The sequence below is a fragment of the Spea bombifrons genome, chromosome 7, assembly GCF_027358695.1.
Source record: "Spea bombifrons isolate aSpeBom1 chromosome 7, aSpeBom1.2.pri, whole genome shotgun sequence".
Classification (NCBI taxonomy): domain Eukaryota; kingdom Metazoa; phylum Chordata; class Amphibia; order Anura; family Pelobatidae; genus Spea; species Spea bombifrons.
Window position 1 is genome coordinate 2,161,903 of NC_071093.1, and position 17,881 is coordinate 2,179,783.

Genomic DNA, 17,881 nt, shown 5'->3' on the forward strand with positions numbered 1-17,881 from the left:
GTGAAGTTTAATAACCGGTTACATTGAAGCAAGTTCTCGGCTCTAGAAGCCTGGAACTCCAGCGAGTTTATAGAACCTTTGTGCTTCGAGGATTCTAAACGGAGCCACAATACATAGCATGGAATTTACCGGCCTTTTTGAAAGGAAGCTAAGAGATCCTGGATGTTACGAGGGACCCGCGATCTCCCCCCTCGGATCGTACGAGGACTGCGCATGCTTGCCACGTTAGGTGGTTCCATCTATTATGCTTCCAAGTCTTAGCTCGGTCACATGTTTAAATTGAGCACAGAATGTGATGTATCAGCTTCTCCAGCCTTCCGGAAGCCTTCTGTGAAGGAGAAGGTGTCGCTGACGCTTGTTGACCAAAGGAAAAGGCACACACCCGGCTCTCGCGCTCTACCTCGCGGCCATCTTGTGTTCTCAGACCGTTGTTACCCTCATTACAAACTCTCTGCTAGCGCTAGTTTGGCTTCTCTGTTCATGCGGCCTAAGGTTGCTAAGGATGTGGAAGATGGTGTAAGCACAGTGTTGGTGAGACATCATTCCAGGCGGGACGTGGTTATGGTTGCCACCGTCGGTTGCCGTGGCGTTGTGCGCCGAGCCGACACCGGTGGAAGAGTCATTGGCCTGGAAAGAGGTCCGTTGGTTCGTCTGTTGGCTGGTTCCTAATTTCTGGTCCTCCAAGTCTTTAGATTTATCGTAATTCAATACCCTCCACTGTTGGTTCACGGCTTGCCACCGCTTGAAGATCCGATAAACGGAGGGTCCCTCGTGGATTATCAACCCTGAAAAAAGACACAATTTAAACGTAAAATATTTGCCAATCAGACCCTAAACACGCGATAAGGAACAAGAAAAATGGAGTTTATGCTCATGACAACCAGATGAAGCCTCGGCATGTCAGACTCAACCGAAGGCTGTTTGTAAAACACAATGTAAAATAATAATAAAATGGCTGCTTTTTTTTTTAACAAATCTCCCAGAATATAACCTGTGGGGGGTATTAACGGCGGGATCTGGCAATTACACGGTGAATGTAAACTACTGATGGAAAAAAAATAACATGTTTCAAGAAATGGAACCGAAGAAAATCATCAAAAGGAGGTTGTACCCCCCGGGGTGATTTCACTGCATTGATATAAAATCGACGCTCCGTACACACAAAAAAAAAATGAAAGCCGCAGCGAAGGCCTCGGAAAGATGTGCCCGTTAAATGTTTGATTATTATTTGTTTTATTTTATAGTGTTTTTTTTAATATATGTTTTACATAAATTCATGGTTTACTCGCTAACACAAAACTATTACTTCCTGTTTCCTTTCCGCGGTTGGACAGGAAGTGCTTAGGCCCGCAGGAGAAGTAACAGATCCACTCTAAAGGGTTAAACCAGTGTGGCCCCATCGGCTCCATGCTCGTATATTTTAAGACGCGGCAGCTGTTAGAGGCTTTTCGATGCGGTTTACGCTCCTGGGTGGCTTTGGATTCGTCGCGTCGTCCAAGTGAACCCAAAGCGTCGAAATAGAACATTTTTCTTTGTTTGTTGCAATAGATGATTTTCTGGGTAATTTATCATGAAAACCAATCATTGGACGGCGTACAAAAAAGATAATTATTTGACGATATATAACATAAAAGAGTGGCCTTGAAACGAGTTGGGTAATAATGCTGATCCTTATTGGAATGCGGGAGTTATAGCGTAACAACGCTCACTCCTGGCTACAGATTTGATTGATTTTTACACCAATCAAGGCGGGACACTGCGGACTGATCTGCCGGTTATTATCGGAATCAGTGGAATCGGATCTGATAACCGCAATCACTTGAGGCTCTAACCGGCTGAAACGTACAAACGAGCGAAGTTAGAAGGCAAACAAACAGTCGCGAGTAAATAATTATTTGCCATCTGTCAACATGAGAGGGCCGGAGACCGTAATCTGCATAATGATTTGTGCCGAGACTCCAGCGCTGGCTAAGCCCGACTGCTCCTTTTTATGATGCCACATAACGGCTGCGAGTCTCACGCGCCAGCCGGCTATAAACATTATGACCCGGAAAAGCTGCGATTTATCTGCGGACGCTTCGGCTAATAGTCCGGGCCGAAGAGAGGACCTGCTCACTGTGTCTAAAAAGACCAAATGTCTCTGTGTTCGATGTAATATATGGATCTCCCAACGATTGTGGTCTGCTTGTCTGCGAAAAAACAACAAAATACCCCAAACTGGCTACAAGAAATATTTATTTTTATGAGCTAGAAAATCCTCTGTGTTCCGACCGACCGGCCTTATTGTTTATTGATTTATATAGCGCCATCATAGTCCGCAGTGCTGTACAATCACATAGCAAGTGATAGGCCTCTAAACAGATGACTTTTATCGGCTCAGATCTCTTGGGTTTGATAATGAGTCTAATCCTTAATCTGATTTACTGGAGGTGAAGGATTCATGGTGAGCGATTCAATAACCCGTCTAAAAGCAAATTAGACAAAGGACACTGAAAGATTCGAAAATGAAAGCTGAAAGATCCGCGCTCAACGGATTCCGTGGGGTCAACGGAAAAAAAGAGCATTAAATTGATCCTTTGACCTTAATTGATTTCTGGGACATTTGCCAACAACTTGCTACAAAAGCATCATTAGAACCACTTGTAACGCTCTACAATGTATCAAGGTTTCGTTCTTCTTTCCCCCCAACAAGGAATAACATCATTCTGTCAGGAATCCTTAAGAAATAAACCTTTTCATGACTGGTGAAAACCCCTCTAGCACTGGGCAAATGTCCCAGGAAAAAGAAAAAAAAAAACAGCCGTAACATGATCATAATATGTAGAGTTTTATATATATATGTAACAGTTGTAGTTGTCCTGTATCAGTATGAGTTTGTATCAAGGGGATCTGGACACATTTTCCCAGCTACAGAAAGATTTTTCATGATGAATATTCCACCCGAACAAGAGACCTCCACGGCTCCAACGGTTTATATGACTCTAACTCTTCTTTAAAAGATTACAGACTCTACGACTATAGACTCCAGGACCACAATATCTGACGCCAGGCTTTGTTCTTCACTCACCTATACAGACAATGTCCATAAACCCGTACATCCCATAGCAGATCTGGAAAAGGAGGTCCTGGCGTTGCCATTTCGCAGAGGGGCTAAATGTGGACCAGATGAGCCACGAAATGCTGGCGATAAGAAAGAGGGAGCCCAAGATGGCGGCTGCAATCTGGACCTTCTCAATGACGGTCAGCGAGATGGCTTGCCACTGCAATGATAAGGAGACACGCGCATGCGACACACAGGAGCTAAATTATTCTGGGGGGAAATCACAAAATATCACAAAAATAAAACGTTCTCCATGATCACGGGTATTAAAGAGACAGTAAACGTTTCTTTTTCTTAACTCTTAAAAGGAATAAGCAAATTGGAGAGGGACAGAGACGATGAGATGGGTGTGTCATACGTATGTGTTGCCTATTTTAAAATGGAAACAGTATCACATAGGCTTCCCGTGGCAAAAAGTATACAAAGTATCCGGCAAATGAATAAGAAACGTATCCGTAATAAATGAAATGCAATAATGCAATAAACATACTGTAAGCAAATAGATCGCTATATAAACTACCATTCAAAAGTTTGGGGTCACTTAGAAATGTCTTTGATTTTGAAAGAAAAGGGGTTAATGTTGTAAATGACTATTGTAGCTGGAAACAGCTGATTTTTAATGGAATCTCTTCATAGGCGAATAGAGGCCCTTTATCACTCCCATCACTCCTGTGTTCCAATGGCCCTTTATCACTCCCATCACTCCTGTGTTCCAATGGCCCTTTATCACTCCCATCACTCCTGTGTCCCAATGGCCCTTTATCACTCCCATCACTCCTGGGTTCCAATGGCCCTTTATCGCTCCCATCACTCCTGTGTTCCAATGGCCCTTTATCACTCCCATCACTCCTGTGTCCCAATGGCCCTTTATCACTCCCATCACTCCTGTGTTCGCTGATCCAAGTTTATATGTAAAAGGCTACTTGATGGTTGGAAACCCTTTTTGTATTTATGTTCCAGCCAGAAATGTATTTGTTTTTCATGGAAACAGCGGAGTGACCCCAAACCTTGGAACGATAGTATATATATGTGTGTGTGTGTGTGGATATATATATATAGATTTAGATATACAAAACATATACGATGAAGTACGTTGAATGGTGGCGATCATTTTTATTAAATTTAATGACGTTTAAAGCCAAAAACGGCTGTTAGAGGATGAAAGAAATGTAAATGTTGATAAAGGGTTAAATACCTTCACCTGAAGAGGGTTCTTTGTGCTTATAGAGATAACGTGGTACTTGTAATAGCAGAGCTCACAGCTCCACGACCCCCTCTCGCTTATCCATTTTATCAGGCATGGCTGGTGGGTGCACCGGACGGAACCATCACAGCGGCACGGACTCAGCAGCTCCCCCTGAAGGACAAAGCGCAGCGTTAACACAGAGTGCCCAGGGTGCCCGCGGATACATCAGCCAATCCAAAGAGTATTTCCTAAAGGTTCCTGACCAGATGAGAGGAAGAGAATTAAACTCAAACAGAAAGGACAACAGGAAATAATATTTATGAGTAAAATTCACGTAAAAGGGAAAAAAACGAGATTGCCTTGAGTTTTACTACGTGCGAGCGGTTATAGCTTTATGATGTCATCTACAGATACAGGCAGCTGACATCATACGTATTCAACTGATGCCCTACCTCGGGAGCGCGTTTCACGTCTCCTACCGGTTGCTGAGGCGGCCGCACCACATTTGCCATTTATGCCGTTTATTTATAACCCGTGGACTGCGTCCTTTAAAATAACATTTCATGGCTTTAGAGGATAAGGGTACTTTAGTTTAACCCTTTCATTTTCAGCGGTGGGGAGGTTGCGCAGCTGGTTACAGACCAATTTGCCCTGGTGCGGGCAGCTTTTCCTGTTTCTGCCACCGGGGGCAGCACAGCAGACGGGTGCATTACCGCTCATCCATCACGGAGTAAAGCTGACCTTTCAAGTAGCTGACGGTTAAGCTGTTATTTTACATATTAGATTTTATATCTTTTTTATTACCGAAAACATCAAATCCCGATCTTTCCTGGGCATAAACAGTGCAGTTAAAGGGACCGTATAACAATTATCACACATTATTTATTATTATTATTATTATTATTATTATTTATTATTATTTATTATTATTATTATTTATTATTATTTATTATTATTATTATTATTATTATTATTATTACAACCCTGGTGATAGTAAATATTATGCTGAATTAAAGTGTAATTTTTCCTGGAATAATTATGCAATTTTTTCTAATTCTAATATCCGGCCCCCTGTGAAAGTTTGGCACCTGCGCCCTATCCATGCACAAAATCTTCAATACAATGCATCAGAAGCACGGATGTTCCGCGGTAATGCGATTAACCAGCAGCAATGCAACCAAAGCAGGGAATTCTGCAGCAAATGCACCAACTGCAAAGACTGCAGCAAATGCATTGATGGCGGAGAATCCATGCTCTGTCCGTGGTACTGATCCATGTCATGCTCTGTCCGTGGTACTGATCCGTGTCATGCTCTGTCCGTGGTACTGATCCGGGTCATGCTCTGTCCGTGGTACTGATCCGGGTCATGCTCTGTCCGTGGTACTGACCCGGGTCATGCTCTGTCCGTGGTACTGATCCGGGTCATGCTCTGTCCGTGGTACTGATCCGGGTCATGCTCTGTCCGTGGTACTGATCCGGGTCATGCTCTGTCCGGGTCCAGTAGCCAAATACCATAATCATATAAGAACATCATATTCATGCGAAAAGCAGCTTCCAAGGGCGAGCTCAGGCCGGTGCTGCGGGTGCCCAGGTGTCTGGTAGAGAAGTACAAGTGATGATGATGATGATGAGGGCTCCCCGAGACGTGAGAGGGAGAGGGGAAGGGAGAGCTGAAAAGCTATACTAATGATGGAAGAGAGGGAGAGTAAGTGTGTCTGTGTATCTAGTCCATACGTGTATGATGTTATTAAGAGTGAGCGTGTGTTAGCGTGTGCGTGTGTGCCTATGGTGTTAGCATGTGTGAATGTATATTGTTAGCACATGTGCGCGTGTGTTACTGTATGATGATGTGTGTCAGCATATAGTGTGATGTTATTATATGGTGTTAGCGTGACTGTGTGTGTTTGTGTATTTTGTGTTAGCATGAGTGTGTGTCAGTGTATGGTGTGATGTTATTATATAGTGTTAGCATGACTGTTTGTTTTTGTGTATTTTGAGTTAGCATGAGTGTGTGTCAGTGTATGGAGTTAGAGCGCCAGGGGTCAGCCAAGGGTCAGTGGTACGAGGAAGGTATGCATGTGCGTATGTATAAGTGCACGGTGTGAGAGTGAACATGTGTTTGCGTGTTAGTAGGTATATTGTCTTCATAAACGACAAAACCCCAGACATCGTTTAACCGTTTCAGTGCTGGGTGGAGTGGCACATCCATCGCGGAGCTGTCCACAGTAATTCACTGTTGTAAAACCTCACAGCTCATTTAATCCGCCTCCTCTCCCCCCCCCGTCTGTCTCTTCTCTCCCGCCTGTCGCCGCGGGTTACGTCTCTCCACATTTGCTTCTGACTCATTCCGCTATAAAATTACCGGAGCAGAAACGAGGCTTTCGCAGACCCTTCGCGTCCCTTAATATTTCAGACACCCGGGCTGCGGAGACTCAAAGTTTAAGTTTTTTTTTTTTTACTTAATTCACAAACAGCCGCGATTCCCAATATTTGATTCCAGTCCTGATAAATCTATCAATACGTATTATCCTTAAAATATCACTTCTTAAAGATATTTTATCCCAACAAAGTAAATATTCTCACAAACCTCGCCCTTAAATCAACCCTTTTCAGTTCCTTTTTGGTACTTTCGTTTTTTTGCTTCTTGCCCTTTCGGTTCGGACAAAATTCGTTGTCACTCACACTCATTCACTCTCACTCAATGTCTCCCTCCCTTCTCTGCCAACCACTTCCGTGTCCCGTCTCCTTTTCCGCAGCTCCTCTTCTTCTCTTGCCTCTTCTTGTTCTTCTTTCTTCGCCCGCTTCTCCCCGGTATCAGCTCCGTTATCCAGGTATTTCTGCGATAGGATGGAGCCTCCGCTCACACTCTCTCTCCCGATTGGAGGAACGAGGGAAAGACTTTCTTCGTGGTAGGCGCCGTGGCTCCACCCTTTTGTGAAAATACACCAAGAAGCCAGAATATTGCAGACAGATTCACAGATAAAGAGAGGGGCAGAAATGCTTCTCTTTCTCCGTGGATCCCTCTCTAGTATTCTGGCTTCGTGGAGTAAATCTGCAAAGGGATGGAGCCACGGCGCCTACCACAGGGACTGACTCTGCTCCGTTCCTCCAATCGAGAGGAGCACTGGGAGGCCTGGTTAACGGAGCGGATACCAGGAGGAAGCGGACGAAGAAAGAAGGCAGAAGAAAGAAGAACAAGAAGAAGCAAGAGAAGAAGAGGACAAGATAGGGAGACATATGAGGATATGATTAAGGTCTTCACAGCAGGAGAAACGGGCAGACTAGACGGGGGCCGAATGGGGGCCGATCTGCCGGCAGGTTCTATGTTTCTAAGTTCCCTCTAGAAATGAATTTCTGCATTTAGTGCTTTGTACGTTAAGCTTTGAAGCCCCTGACATCCAGATCCCAGAGCATTCAGAACATATAAATTAAGAGCAATTTCCGCTTGGTGCAGATCTGTCGCCCACTTGCCTTGACGCGGCGCGGCGCTGGCATTTCCAAGCCGGAATATTATCAGCAAACAAAGAGATAAGGTCACGGATATTTAAAGAGCTGGAACGTACAGTAAACCCCCGCTGGTAACATTTTAACTTCCTCTTCACTTCTAAGTCTGGCTCCTACGTGGGAATAACACAACAAACCATCGTGAAAATACGGCAATAAACTGCTGATTTGTAAGAAAAAAAAAAAATATAACTTTATTTTTTTCAAAATTCTTACATTCTTGGGGATAATTAGCTGTTTGAGGCGAGGCACGGTTTGCTTCTTTGTATCAATTTTACACACCATGTAATGGTTCATATTTTACACATAATGTTTATAATTTACATATATAATGTATGTAAAGATGCTGAACAGCCAATCGGAGCCAAGTAAAGGGGAAACGCCATCTTCCATTGGCTCAAAGCTTTTTGGAAGTCCCGCTGGCGTCTGTAATATCAGGCTTATACGTAATGCAGAAAGTTTTACCGTACTGAGAGGGTGGTGGATACATGGAACAGCCTCCCAGCAGAAGTGGTAGAGGCTACGTGAACAATGCTTCATACATAAAAATCCAGACCCTGCCGGCAGATCGGCCCCATACGGCCCCCATCCAGTCGCCTGTTTCTCCTGCTGTAAAGACTCAAACCTTAATCAGTCGGTTGTCTCGTCTTAGATTCAGGAGCCGAATGTCTATCCCGCGCATGTTTAACACCCTTACTAAATGTGGCCAACACGTTCATGTCTTTCCATCATTCCATTATTGTTTTATCAAGTCTCCCGATTGAATATGTCTACCGAAGGCTCGTCAACTCAAGATTCCACAAACGGACCCCTGTTTGAAAACTCCACATCCAACAAGGAGCTTGAAAACTCCGGAACCAACAGCCTGAAACTCTACGTGTGATCAAAAACTCCAGAATTCCACTGCTGACCCCAGATCTGCACATTCTAAAACCAACTCATTCCACCAAAAATCCAAAGAGGACATTGAAAGGCTCCTGAGATGCTGGAGAACCCATTACTTGGCCAAAAAAAAGAAAGAACCACATGGTCTTAAAAGCCCACATGACTTTACGATCCCAAACCTAGACCTGAACCTCAATCCCACCAAAGGTGCTACAATCTAGCAGCTCCCCATCAAAGTTTATTAGGCCTACAGGATACCTGCGTTGGATGCTCCATGCTACGTATTGTTACGATGAGAACCCTTGCCGAGAGGATACATCTTCTTTTCATTCCTTACGCCGAGATGTCTCGCTTGGATACAGTAGTGACATTAATCCTCATGTCTCTCCTTGTAAACACGGCTGCGGAGCCGGCGAACAGAACAAAGATTTACAACAAGGCAATCAACCAAACGCTTCTTATATATTCACTACGATCTGAATATACAGCCCGAGACGGAAAGGAATCTTTCATTCATTCATTCATTCATTCACCGCGCCGGCAGTTATTTGATCGCATTACACAAGGTTTGTTTTTTTAAGGCATTTCTCAGTGTTATGTGAACTCAATCCCGCTATTATTTCCTAAATGTAGATTTATGTGCCCCGCAGCCGCGTTCCCTGGAAAGCCTTTTGCGCGATATGAATTAAATTGGGGTGTTTTATTTACGGTGTGTAAAAGGCGTCGGGTAGAGAGGCACCCCCCCCCGGTGACTCGCAATGAGAAATGTTTAAATGTAACAAGCGTCTTACAAACATCTGCTCTCGTAGCTCGGTTCGCAAATTGATCGCGTTTAAGCAAAGCGATTCTGGTGCAAAGTGTCTTATCGGCATAGCAACCAGTGGAATGTCCCACTGATGGCAGTGAGCGTCACGATTAGTGGTGCCTGTTACCCTTGCTAAGCCAGAGTCGTGGGGCAGGTGGGGCAGGTAAAGGGGCAAATGGGAGGGATCCTGAAGAATTGCCCTCCATGCATTTTCAATCGGACCGCATGGAAATTTAAAGGGACCACTAACGAGACCTTAAACGGAAACCCACCCTGTGCTTTCAAACTCCAGTTCCAGGGGGCTGCTCCGCGCATGTCGTAGTCATGAAGTCCCTCCGCACTCTGTGGGGACACCTTAGGATATGTTGTCCCACTCAGGAAGAGTCACTCGTTTCGGAGCGCTCTCCTTTTCATCCGATCCCCGTTTACAGGTCTCCTCTGGCACATGTTTGTCTCCGCCGCGCCGCGCTCCTTGAATCATCCCCGTGATTTGGACCGGAGACCGGAGACCGGAGAAGCTTCTCAGCGCACTTCGCCTGACCCCAGATTACCGGCGATTCGTTAGTGCGGCTCAACGACTGCGATGTGGAAACCAACGCCTTTCGCAGCAACTCAGACAGGTGCTTAACGCGAAACGCATCAGAAATCCCTAACGAGATAATCCCGCGTCCTTAACGCCCGACTCACGCACTGCGAGTGGAATAACACCGGGGAGGAAAAATCACTTCCCATCCGAAAGTAAAATAATAGATTCAAATATTATCATCTTTTAGTAACGTAATGCGTGGACTACTGAGTTCATGCAGGACATTAAAGGGACGCTCCAGCGTGCACTCAATATAATAGCCGAGTGGTCCCTTTAAGTTTCCATGTGGTCCCCAATACAAATGCAAGGGGGGATTCTGCAGGCTGCCCCCAGAAGTATGGACCCCTCTCTCTCCCAAGCTATCTTCCATACTTTGTGTCTGTAGGGGGTCTAACGCGACCCCCTGTGCGTATGTTTAGGAAAAGCTCCCATTGATTTCAAGGGGAATATTTTCCTGACACTGAGTTTTAATCTTATTTATGGAGGTTTGATAAAAAAGTAAATTTCCGAACGTTCCAGGGCGCGTTTTTGTATCCGTTTAAAGAAGCGCCCGCTGTCCGCGAGAACGCCTCGTAATAAAAGAGGGTCCCCGGGGAGCGCTGACAACTCTTAACCTCACAATTACCTCTCAGAGGGGAGGCTGGGAGCTACAAGGAGGGATTATACGCACCGCGCATGTTTGGCCTTGAACAAAGACGATCAGGCGAGCTATCATAGCGGGGTTTAGCATCCTAAAGAGGATACAGAAGGAACGCATTTTATTCAACTTGGATGCTTTTTAGCCTCTTTCCCCACTATGTAGAAACAAAGAATTTGCCGGCAGGTCGGCCCCATTCGGCCCCCGTCTAGCTGCCCGTATCTCCTGCTGTAACGACTCAAACCTTAATCAGTCGTTGGATCCCCAGGCCCGGGACCCCGGTGCAAAAAGTCAAAATCAGAAATAAGGCATAGATGGGATATAAGGGAGTTTTACTTAATGAGAGTGTGGTATATAAGTGGAACAGCTTCCCAGCAGAGGTGGTAGAGGGTAATACAGTGAGGGTATTAAACATGCGCAGGATAGACATACGGCTCCTGTATCTAAGACGAGACCAACGACTGATTAAGGTTTGAGTCTTTACAGCAGGAGAAACGGGCGACTAGACGGGGGCCGGCGGGGGCCGATCTGCTGGCAGGTACTATGTTTCTATGTTATGTGAAATATAACCTAAAATGAACAGCTGGAGGCAGACATGTTTCAGATATAATCCCCCAAATGAGGCGAGATTAGGATTTATTATCGTTCAGTCCAGACACAGGCGGATGGAATAGGAAGCCTCCTCCTGCGTGCTGCGGCCGCTGATTCACTTTTTATGCCGCATTATTTTCTACACAATCAGATCTTTTCCTTAAAAAAAAATAAAAACCGCAAAAAAAAAATAAAAGCACAAAGAAACCGGGATGAATCAATCCTCAGAGCTGTTACTTAATGTTCTCTGTTCCCAACAAAGGGCATTTAATTGCTAGCGCTCTCGGTGAGTCACTCTAATCCGTACGCCGCGTCGGGTGGCTGGTCGCACGCGCTCGGAATGGGAAAGTCTCTCCTTACGGTGTCAGCCGACGCTCTCTCCACGCGGTAACATCGCGGTAACACCGCGCGGCGCGGCCGCTGACTCAACAAACAGCGGTTACCATTCATTAGAATCCACGAGAAACTCCGGAATGATTCATGTGGTCACAGAAAGTGTCGCCGTCCCTCCGGTCGCCCCCGCCGTAGTGTGTGATGGGGTCTCTCCTTGGCTTTGTATAGTAGTGGTGGGGAAGTCGCTTTTCTCCCTGCACGGGGTGAAAGTCTTATTTTCCATAATTTTTAGAAAATGGGTGAAAATGTTCGCTCGCCTCCGTTCACTGGAATCGTTACGCGGTCCTTCATCGACCGGTTGGTGAAATGCGTAAAAGTCTTTGGGATGGGACAGAACACAATGGCAGCCATCCCATAAAAAATAGCCCACGATATAACAGCCCACAGCAAACATGGCGGACACACACTGAAGAAGAGATACACATAAAGGGATCACAGGAAGGATCCGATCTGTATGTAAACATTTTAAGTTATTTTTTTCTGCTCTAGACTAGGGTTTCTGAATTGTGGCCATCAACCCAGTCATACATGGATGCCACTTCAGTCATGCTCAGCCACCTGCCCCATCTCATGTGGACACCAGCCCAGGCAGCCTCATTCAGAGATTAACCAACAGGTTACTGAAAACCGAATTGCCCATCACAGGCTTCACAACCTGGGGTAGATGTCACCTGGAGGCCTTCTCAGAAGATGGAAACAACTTCCAAAGACAAGACCACCATGGTCCAACCTCATGGAGACGCCTCCTGTCCAGCTCCAAACATTAAGGAGATGCTGAGAAAACTTTGCTGGAGAATTCTGGAGAAACTCTGATCGAGAACAGCAAGGTCTTCAAAGCTAAACACATAAAGTTTCTACATTTCCACCAAGTAAGTCAGAATACTACGGGGGAAAAAAGGCTTTAACTCAAATAAAATTATTATTCGAAAATCTACAACATACTTCATTTCTGCACCTTTTTAGATGTTTGTCTTCCAGAAAATCACTTTTAAAATCAGCCTTCAGAATTCTAGTGGAAGGCGAGAGACACAGAAACCGGAGAGCCGGGTCTGGAGAGGTCCTGCTGTCACCATAAACCACAGGAATATGGCAGAGGGTAACATTTTACTACATAAAAAAATTTCTACAGTTTTGCTGGAGAAATGTAAATATACATCGGAACAAAAACTGCTATTCAGCCGGGGGATGGAGGCTTGTTTGGTGTCGTGGGACATTGTAGTGGATCAGCGAGTGCTTCGTAGGTCAGCACAGTAGGGTATGTTTAAGGACATATAGTACGTGACAACCTCACCAGATCCTGTAACCCGCAGACAGTCCCGTTCTTCGAAGGTTATTTAAATCTCAGCTACAATATGTTAACTCTTTGCTGCTATCTCAGCAGCTCAAATAATTAACACCGTTGGTTGGCTCTACGAGGCGATACGCAACAACATTTGACACACAGTTAAATATAGGTGGAAGATGAAGTGGTGGATAAGCGGTACAGCCTACCAGTAGAGGTGGTAGAGGTTAACCCAGTGAGGGAATTCAAGCCTACATAAGAATATGGCCATCCCGACTATAAGACAAGAAGATCAAGGACCAAGTAAGGTTTGAGGTCTTAGAGCAGCTATATAAAATGGGCAGATTATTTGGGTTCAATGGCTTCCACTTCTATGTCTTCTTACCCAGATATTTTGGACCGCAGTTTACAAATAATACATCTTTTTATACGTAAATGCGTTTTAGGTATATAAATACATTTTTTTCATTATTTTCTATAATTTGGCATTTTAAGATCCCAGACTTTGGGAAAAGAAATCCTAAATCAGCGATATGTCTCACGAGACTCAAGCCTGCATGATACGGCCAGACAACGATCACTACCATGAATTACGGGTAGAAGCAGATGTTACGTTATTAGAAGTGGGGGGTTTGTGTGAAACGTGCTACGGATTGTCACGTTAAAGAAGCCTCTACTTTATTTTCTAGTTTTGTAAGTCTGGGGGGATTTTAAGAAGGGAAACCCACCTGTTCAGGTCCTTGGAAGCAGATCCTGCAGAGAGGAGTCCTCATCCCGCTGTCCAGGCTGCTGCCAAGTGAGTATCTGTCCTCACCCTTTCCTCTGCAAAAATCATCGGGTGAGGCGCTACCACCAACCAAGGATCCAGGTTGGTGCAGAAGTCCTGTGGCTGCAGCCGGGCAATGCCATTCCTCCTCCGGAGTTATCCCACCGGTCGTCACCCTCCACGGTCGTCCCAATGCTGTTAAGGTGTTATTGTTGGCTGCCAAGACACCCCCAGCTCCCAAATCGTATTCTGAGCTGTTCATGGGAAGGCTAGGGGGTGGAGGTGGGCGCCTGAGCAGGAAGACCTTCAAGTCATTGAAGAACATGCGACAGCGGCACTTGAGGAGACCCTGAGGACGCAACATCTGTATGGAACTCAGGAACCCACAGCACCAAAAAACCAGAAAGGTCCTCAATAACATAAGCCTGGTTTTCGCTGCACTAAGCGAACCAGAAACACCAGGACGATCCCCTTGTCTTCAGCGTGGACTTCTATGGTGCACCAGTCATGATGCCACATCCTCCTGTTGCACCCAACATACCAGACAAAAAGATGGATCTAGAAATCTAGACTTCTAAATAATCCCGGGAGCTCTGCAACATTGTATCGATTAGCATCCGTCCGACACACCAGGTTTAATTTAATAATAAACAAAAAACATCAAACATTCACTTTTTTCATGATGGTTCTGTAACTACCGGACAACGAGGAGACTCTCAATGAGTTTAGCAGCCCGGCGTCATTAAAAACTAAAGCCTAATAATTAGAAAAGAGGAATTATTAAAAGCAGGCGCACCAAAGACATCAGAGAATCACACAAGAAGCAGGATTTTACGGTAAAATAACAGACTGGGATTCCGTCTCCTTGAAAAGATTTTATAAAAAGGTGAGCGTTCAGAAGCAGGGAAGGTGGCCAATTCTTATCTCACGTTTCTTCTCTCCCGTCTCCACAATACAGGCGACATCATCAGGAGCTGGTGCCGAAAACAGAGAGAATTCCTGGTGCCGGATCCTACCGCATAGCTGGTGCTTTCCTCCAACCTCAATTCCAGAAGCCACATTCCGCAGGAGCAGCTCATGGTGCCTTCTCGTGTCCCTCTTTGTGCTGTCTTGCCATGGCATGGCACGAGACCATCTCGCTCCTAACCCCACTGCACAACATCTTCTAGCTGCTACCCTGCTGGCTACAGTGAGATGACCCCCTTTTGGGGTATTTCCCCCATCCAGCTGGTGGTGATGATGGTGATGAGGATCCTTCTCATGCAGTTGGCTGTTCTGCTGTTGCTACCTCCCTGGAATGCCAGAGGAAGAAGAGGAAGGATGATTGTTACAATGTAACGGAGCTTTCCTCTTTTAGTCTCCTTTTTTTTGGATGGCATTAAAAGAATAAAGCCAGAGACGCCTGTCCTGGATCTGGTGTCCTCTGAAATGTCCCTGCTTTGTGGCTGGATAATTTTAAGTGATGCATCGGGGTTTGTGCTGGAGATGGATGGAGGAGCATGGAGAGTGTGCTGGGAGTTTCTGCCTGCAATTTCAGCACCTCTGCTCTCTGGACAGCTCCCCTCCTAGTCTGCAACGTCATGTTCCTGGGGGGATGACGTAGGCAGCTGGGGGGAGAGGAGGAGGAGGAGGGGGGGTGCATTGCCTTCCAGCCTAAGAGTATTACACATGATCCTCTTTACCTTCAGACAGTTCAGCTGTAAATACAGACAGCCCTTAATCTCAAGGAACAGATTCAGCTCTCGTCCAATGAGAATAATGGTGCATTTTTAATACCCAGCACCGAAAGGGTTAAATAGTTTAAATGAAAAGGGGGAGGGAATTGTATTTTTATATATATATATAATTTATTTTTATTACATATCTAACAGAAGAAAGACTACTGCTGGGGAACAGAAAGACAGAAAGACAGACAATGGGGATTTTGTCTGGGGTTTAAAGGTGCTGTTCCACTTTTGTAAGGAAATGCAGCATTAGAAACACTATTCCTAGTGCTCTTGAAGCCTACAATCTGCAGATTGGCCCCATTCGGCCATTCGGCCCCCCCTTGGGACCAGCGCTTAATATCACAATTTTAAAATGTATATATTTATAATATTCTTTATTTTATATAGTATATTTTTTCTTTCTTTATTTAAAAAACAAAACAGGTTTAGGGGGATGTTTAATAAAAGTGAGGTTATGGGGTAAAAATAATGGGTTAGAACGGGGGGGGGATTTGTTTTAAATCAGTGCGGAACGCGGGAAGTAACACACACGTGAATTTGGGCTGCATAGTTAATGCATCGTTCAGTTCTGGGCAGTAGCCGCCCTCAAGTCCCTGCTCATTTTAAGTACATTCACTTTTTTTTATTTCTGGAATTTTAAGCTACAAACAGCAGAATAATAATAAAAAATATTATTTTTTCCCGAATTTCCATTTTTTTTAATACTTTTCTATTACCCATTTATACAGCTTTTCTTAAAAGCCGTGTATGGGATGTGATGCTTATTAGTGCTGAAAACACGCGCTGTATTTGGTTTTTTACCGGGGCGGTATGGGGGCCATTAATGTTCTTGTGCAGAATGTTCACACATCACAAATGTTTCATTCCTTTCAGCTTTGCTAATGAACACTTGCTGGGCTCCTCCATCAGACTTCCTGTTCCTTTCATGTTTTGTTATTGAGTTGTAGAAACAGGAAGAATCAAAGCTGTGCCTGTTATCCACGTTCCGTCCTCGTTCCGTCCTCATGGGTTACTACAGGGGAGTTAAATACCGGCTTCCCGCTGGGGGTCCATATATATCATTCTCCTTCAACATAATCCCCAGAGCTGTATACAGTAATATAACCCCCCAGTGCTGTATACAGTAATAACCCCCAGCGCTGTATACAGTAATATAACCCCCAGCGCTGTATACAGTAATATAACCCCCCAGCGCTGTATACAGTAATATAACCCCCCCAGCGCTGTATACAGTAATATAACCCCCAGCGCTGTATACAGTAATATAACCCCCCAGCGCTGTATACAGTAATATAACCCCCCAGCGCTGTATACAGTAATATAACCCCCAGCGCTGTATACAGTAATATAACCCCCCAGCGCTGTATACAGTAATATAACCCCCCAGCACTGTATACAGTAATATAACCCCCAGCGCTGTATACAGTAATATAACCCCCAGCGCTGTATACAGTAATATAACCCCCATCGCTGTATACAGTAATATAACCCCCCAGCACTGTATACAGTAATATAACCCCCCAGCGCTGTATACAGTAATATAACCCCCGGCGCTGTATACAGTAATATAACTCCCAGCGCTGTATACAGTAATATAACCCCCAGCGCTGTATACAATATTGCAGGATTTCTATTATTATATATATTATTATATTCTTTTAACATTATATTATATATTATTATATTATTATTTTTATTCTCTGGGTGGGGGAAGGGGTTTTTGGCCATGAGCGAGCCATTCGACCTATACACAACTACCCTATGCCCCTGCCTTCCATGTGGATTCGTTCCCCGATATGGTGCAAATTCTCAGTAGGTAGGCAAAGTATTTTCCCCCAACTTATAGAAAATCAGCCAAAACAAAGAGACTGACCTGTGTTGAAGCCACTCATCAACGCCTCTGTTAGTGAATAAGACCCAAGGAGATGTTGGGTACTCACAGTGTGGCCGCGTTACTTTGTATCTACCACGAGACCAACTCAATAAGTCTATTGATCTTGGGTAAAGTGGGGTGGAATAATCACATTAAACTCACATTAAACTGCTTTCTGCGCGTAATGTATCGCAGTAACAGGACCCCGCCGTTAGCATGCGATGCCGGTGCAATGACGTGAAGACATTTGGAATTTGGGTAACAGATCTGGAGTTAAAAGGCATCATTAGGGGGTAGTCATCCATCACCCGCGTTCTTATTCTATTAGGGCGGACGCACACGCCATTCCTTTTACACGGAGATCACAGGACACGTCACCCCCCGAGGATGCGGATTCCGAAGCGCCATTTGATTATTCTTCATGCGCTGATCCAGATCACGTATCTTCTATAGGCGCTAACCAGGAGAGCAGCTGTTCTCGTCTCTAATTATTGTAAATCGGAGAGCGGTTGGCACAGAAATACGCGGCGACACAGCCCAAAATTC

General features: G+C 44.9%; 1 protein-coding gene across 1 annotated transcript; it reads right to left on the reverse strand.

Moving 5' to 3' along the window:
* Nucleotides 1-202: 202 nt before the first annotated feature.
* MARCHF4 (membrane associated ring-CH-type finger 4) lies at nucleotides 203-15,265 on the reverse strand. The gene is made up of 4 exons (XM_053472097.1): nucleotides 13,698-15,265; nucleotides 4,296-4,457; nucleotides 3,068-3,260; nucleotides 203-785 (listed from the first exon to the last, which is right to left on the reverse strand). The coding sequence occupies exons 1-4, from the start codon at nucleotides 14,154-14,156 to the stop codon at nucleotides 421-423; spliced, it is 1,179 nt and encodes a 392-aa protein (XP_053328072.1). The 5' UTR covers nucleotides 14,157-15,265; the 3' UTR covers nucleotides 203-420.
* Between the last annotated feature and the right edge of the window lie 2,616 nt (nucleotides 15,266-17,881).

Coding starts and splice junctions, on each gene's coding strand:
- MARCHF4 (XM_053472097.1), bottom strand. CDS start 14,156: ATGTTATTGAGGACCTTTCTGGTTTTTTGGTGCTGTGGGTTCCTGAGT. Junction 4,458..13,697: donor GCTTCCAAGGACCTGAACAG/GTGGGTTTCCCT, acceptor TTTGTCCTTCAG/GGGGAGCTGCTGAGTCCGTG. Junction 786..3,067: donor TATGGACATTGTCTGTATAG/GTGAGTGAAGAA, acceptor GTCTTTTTTCAG/GGTTGATAATCCACGAGGGA.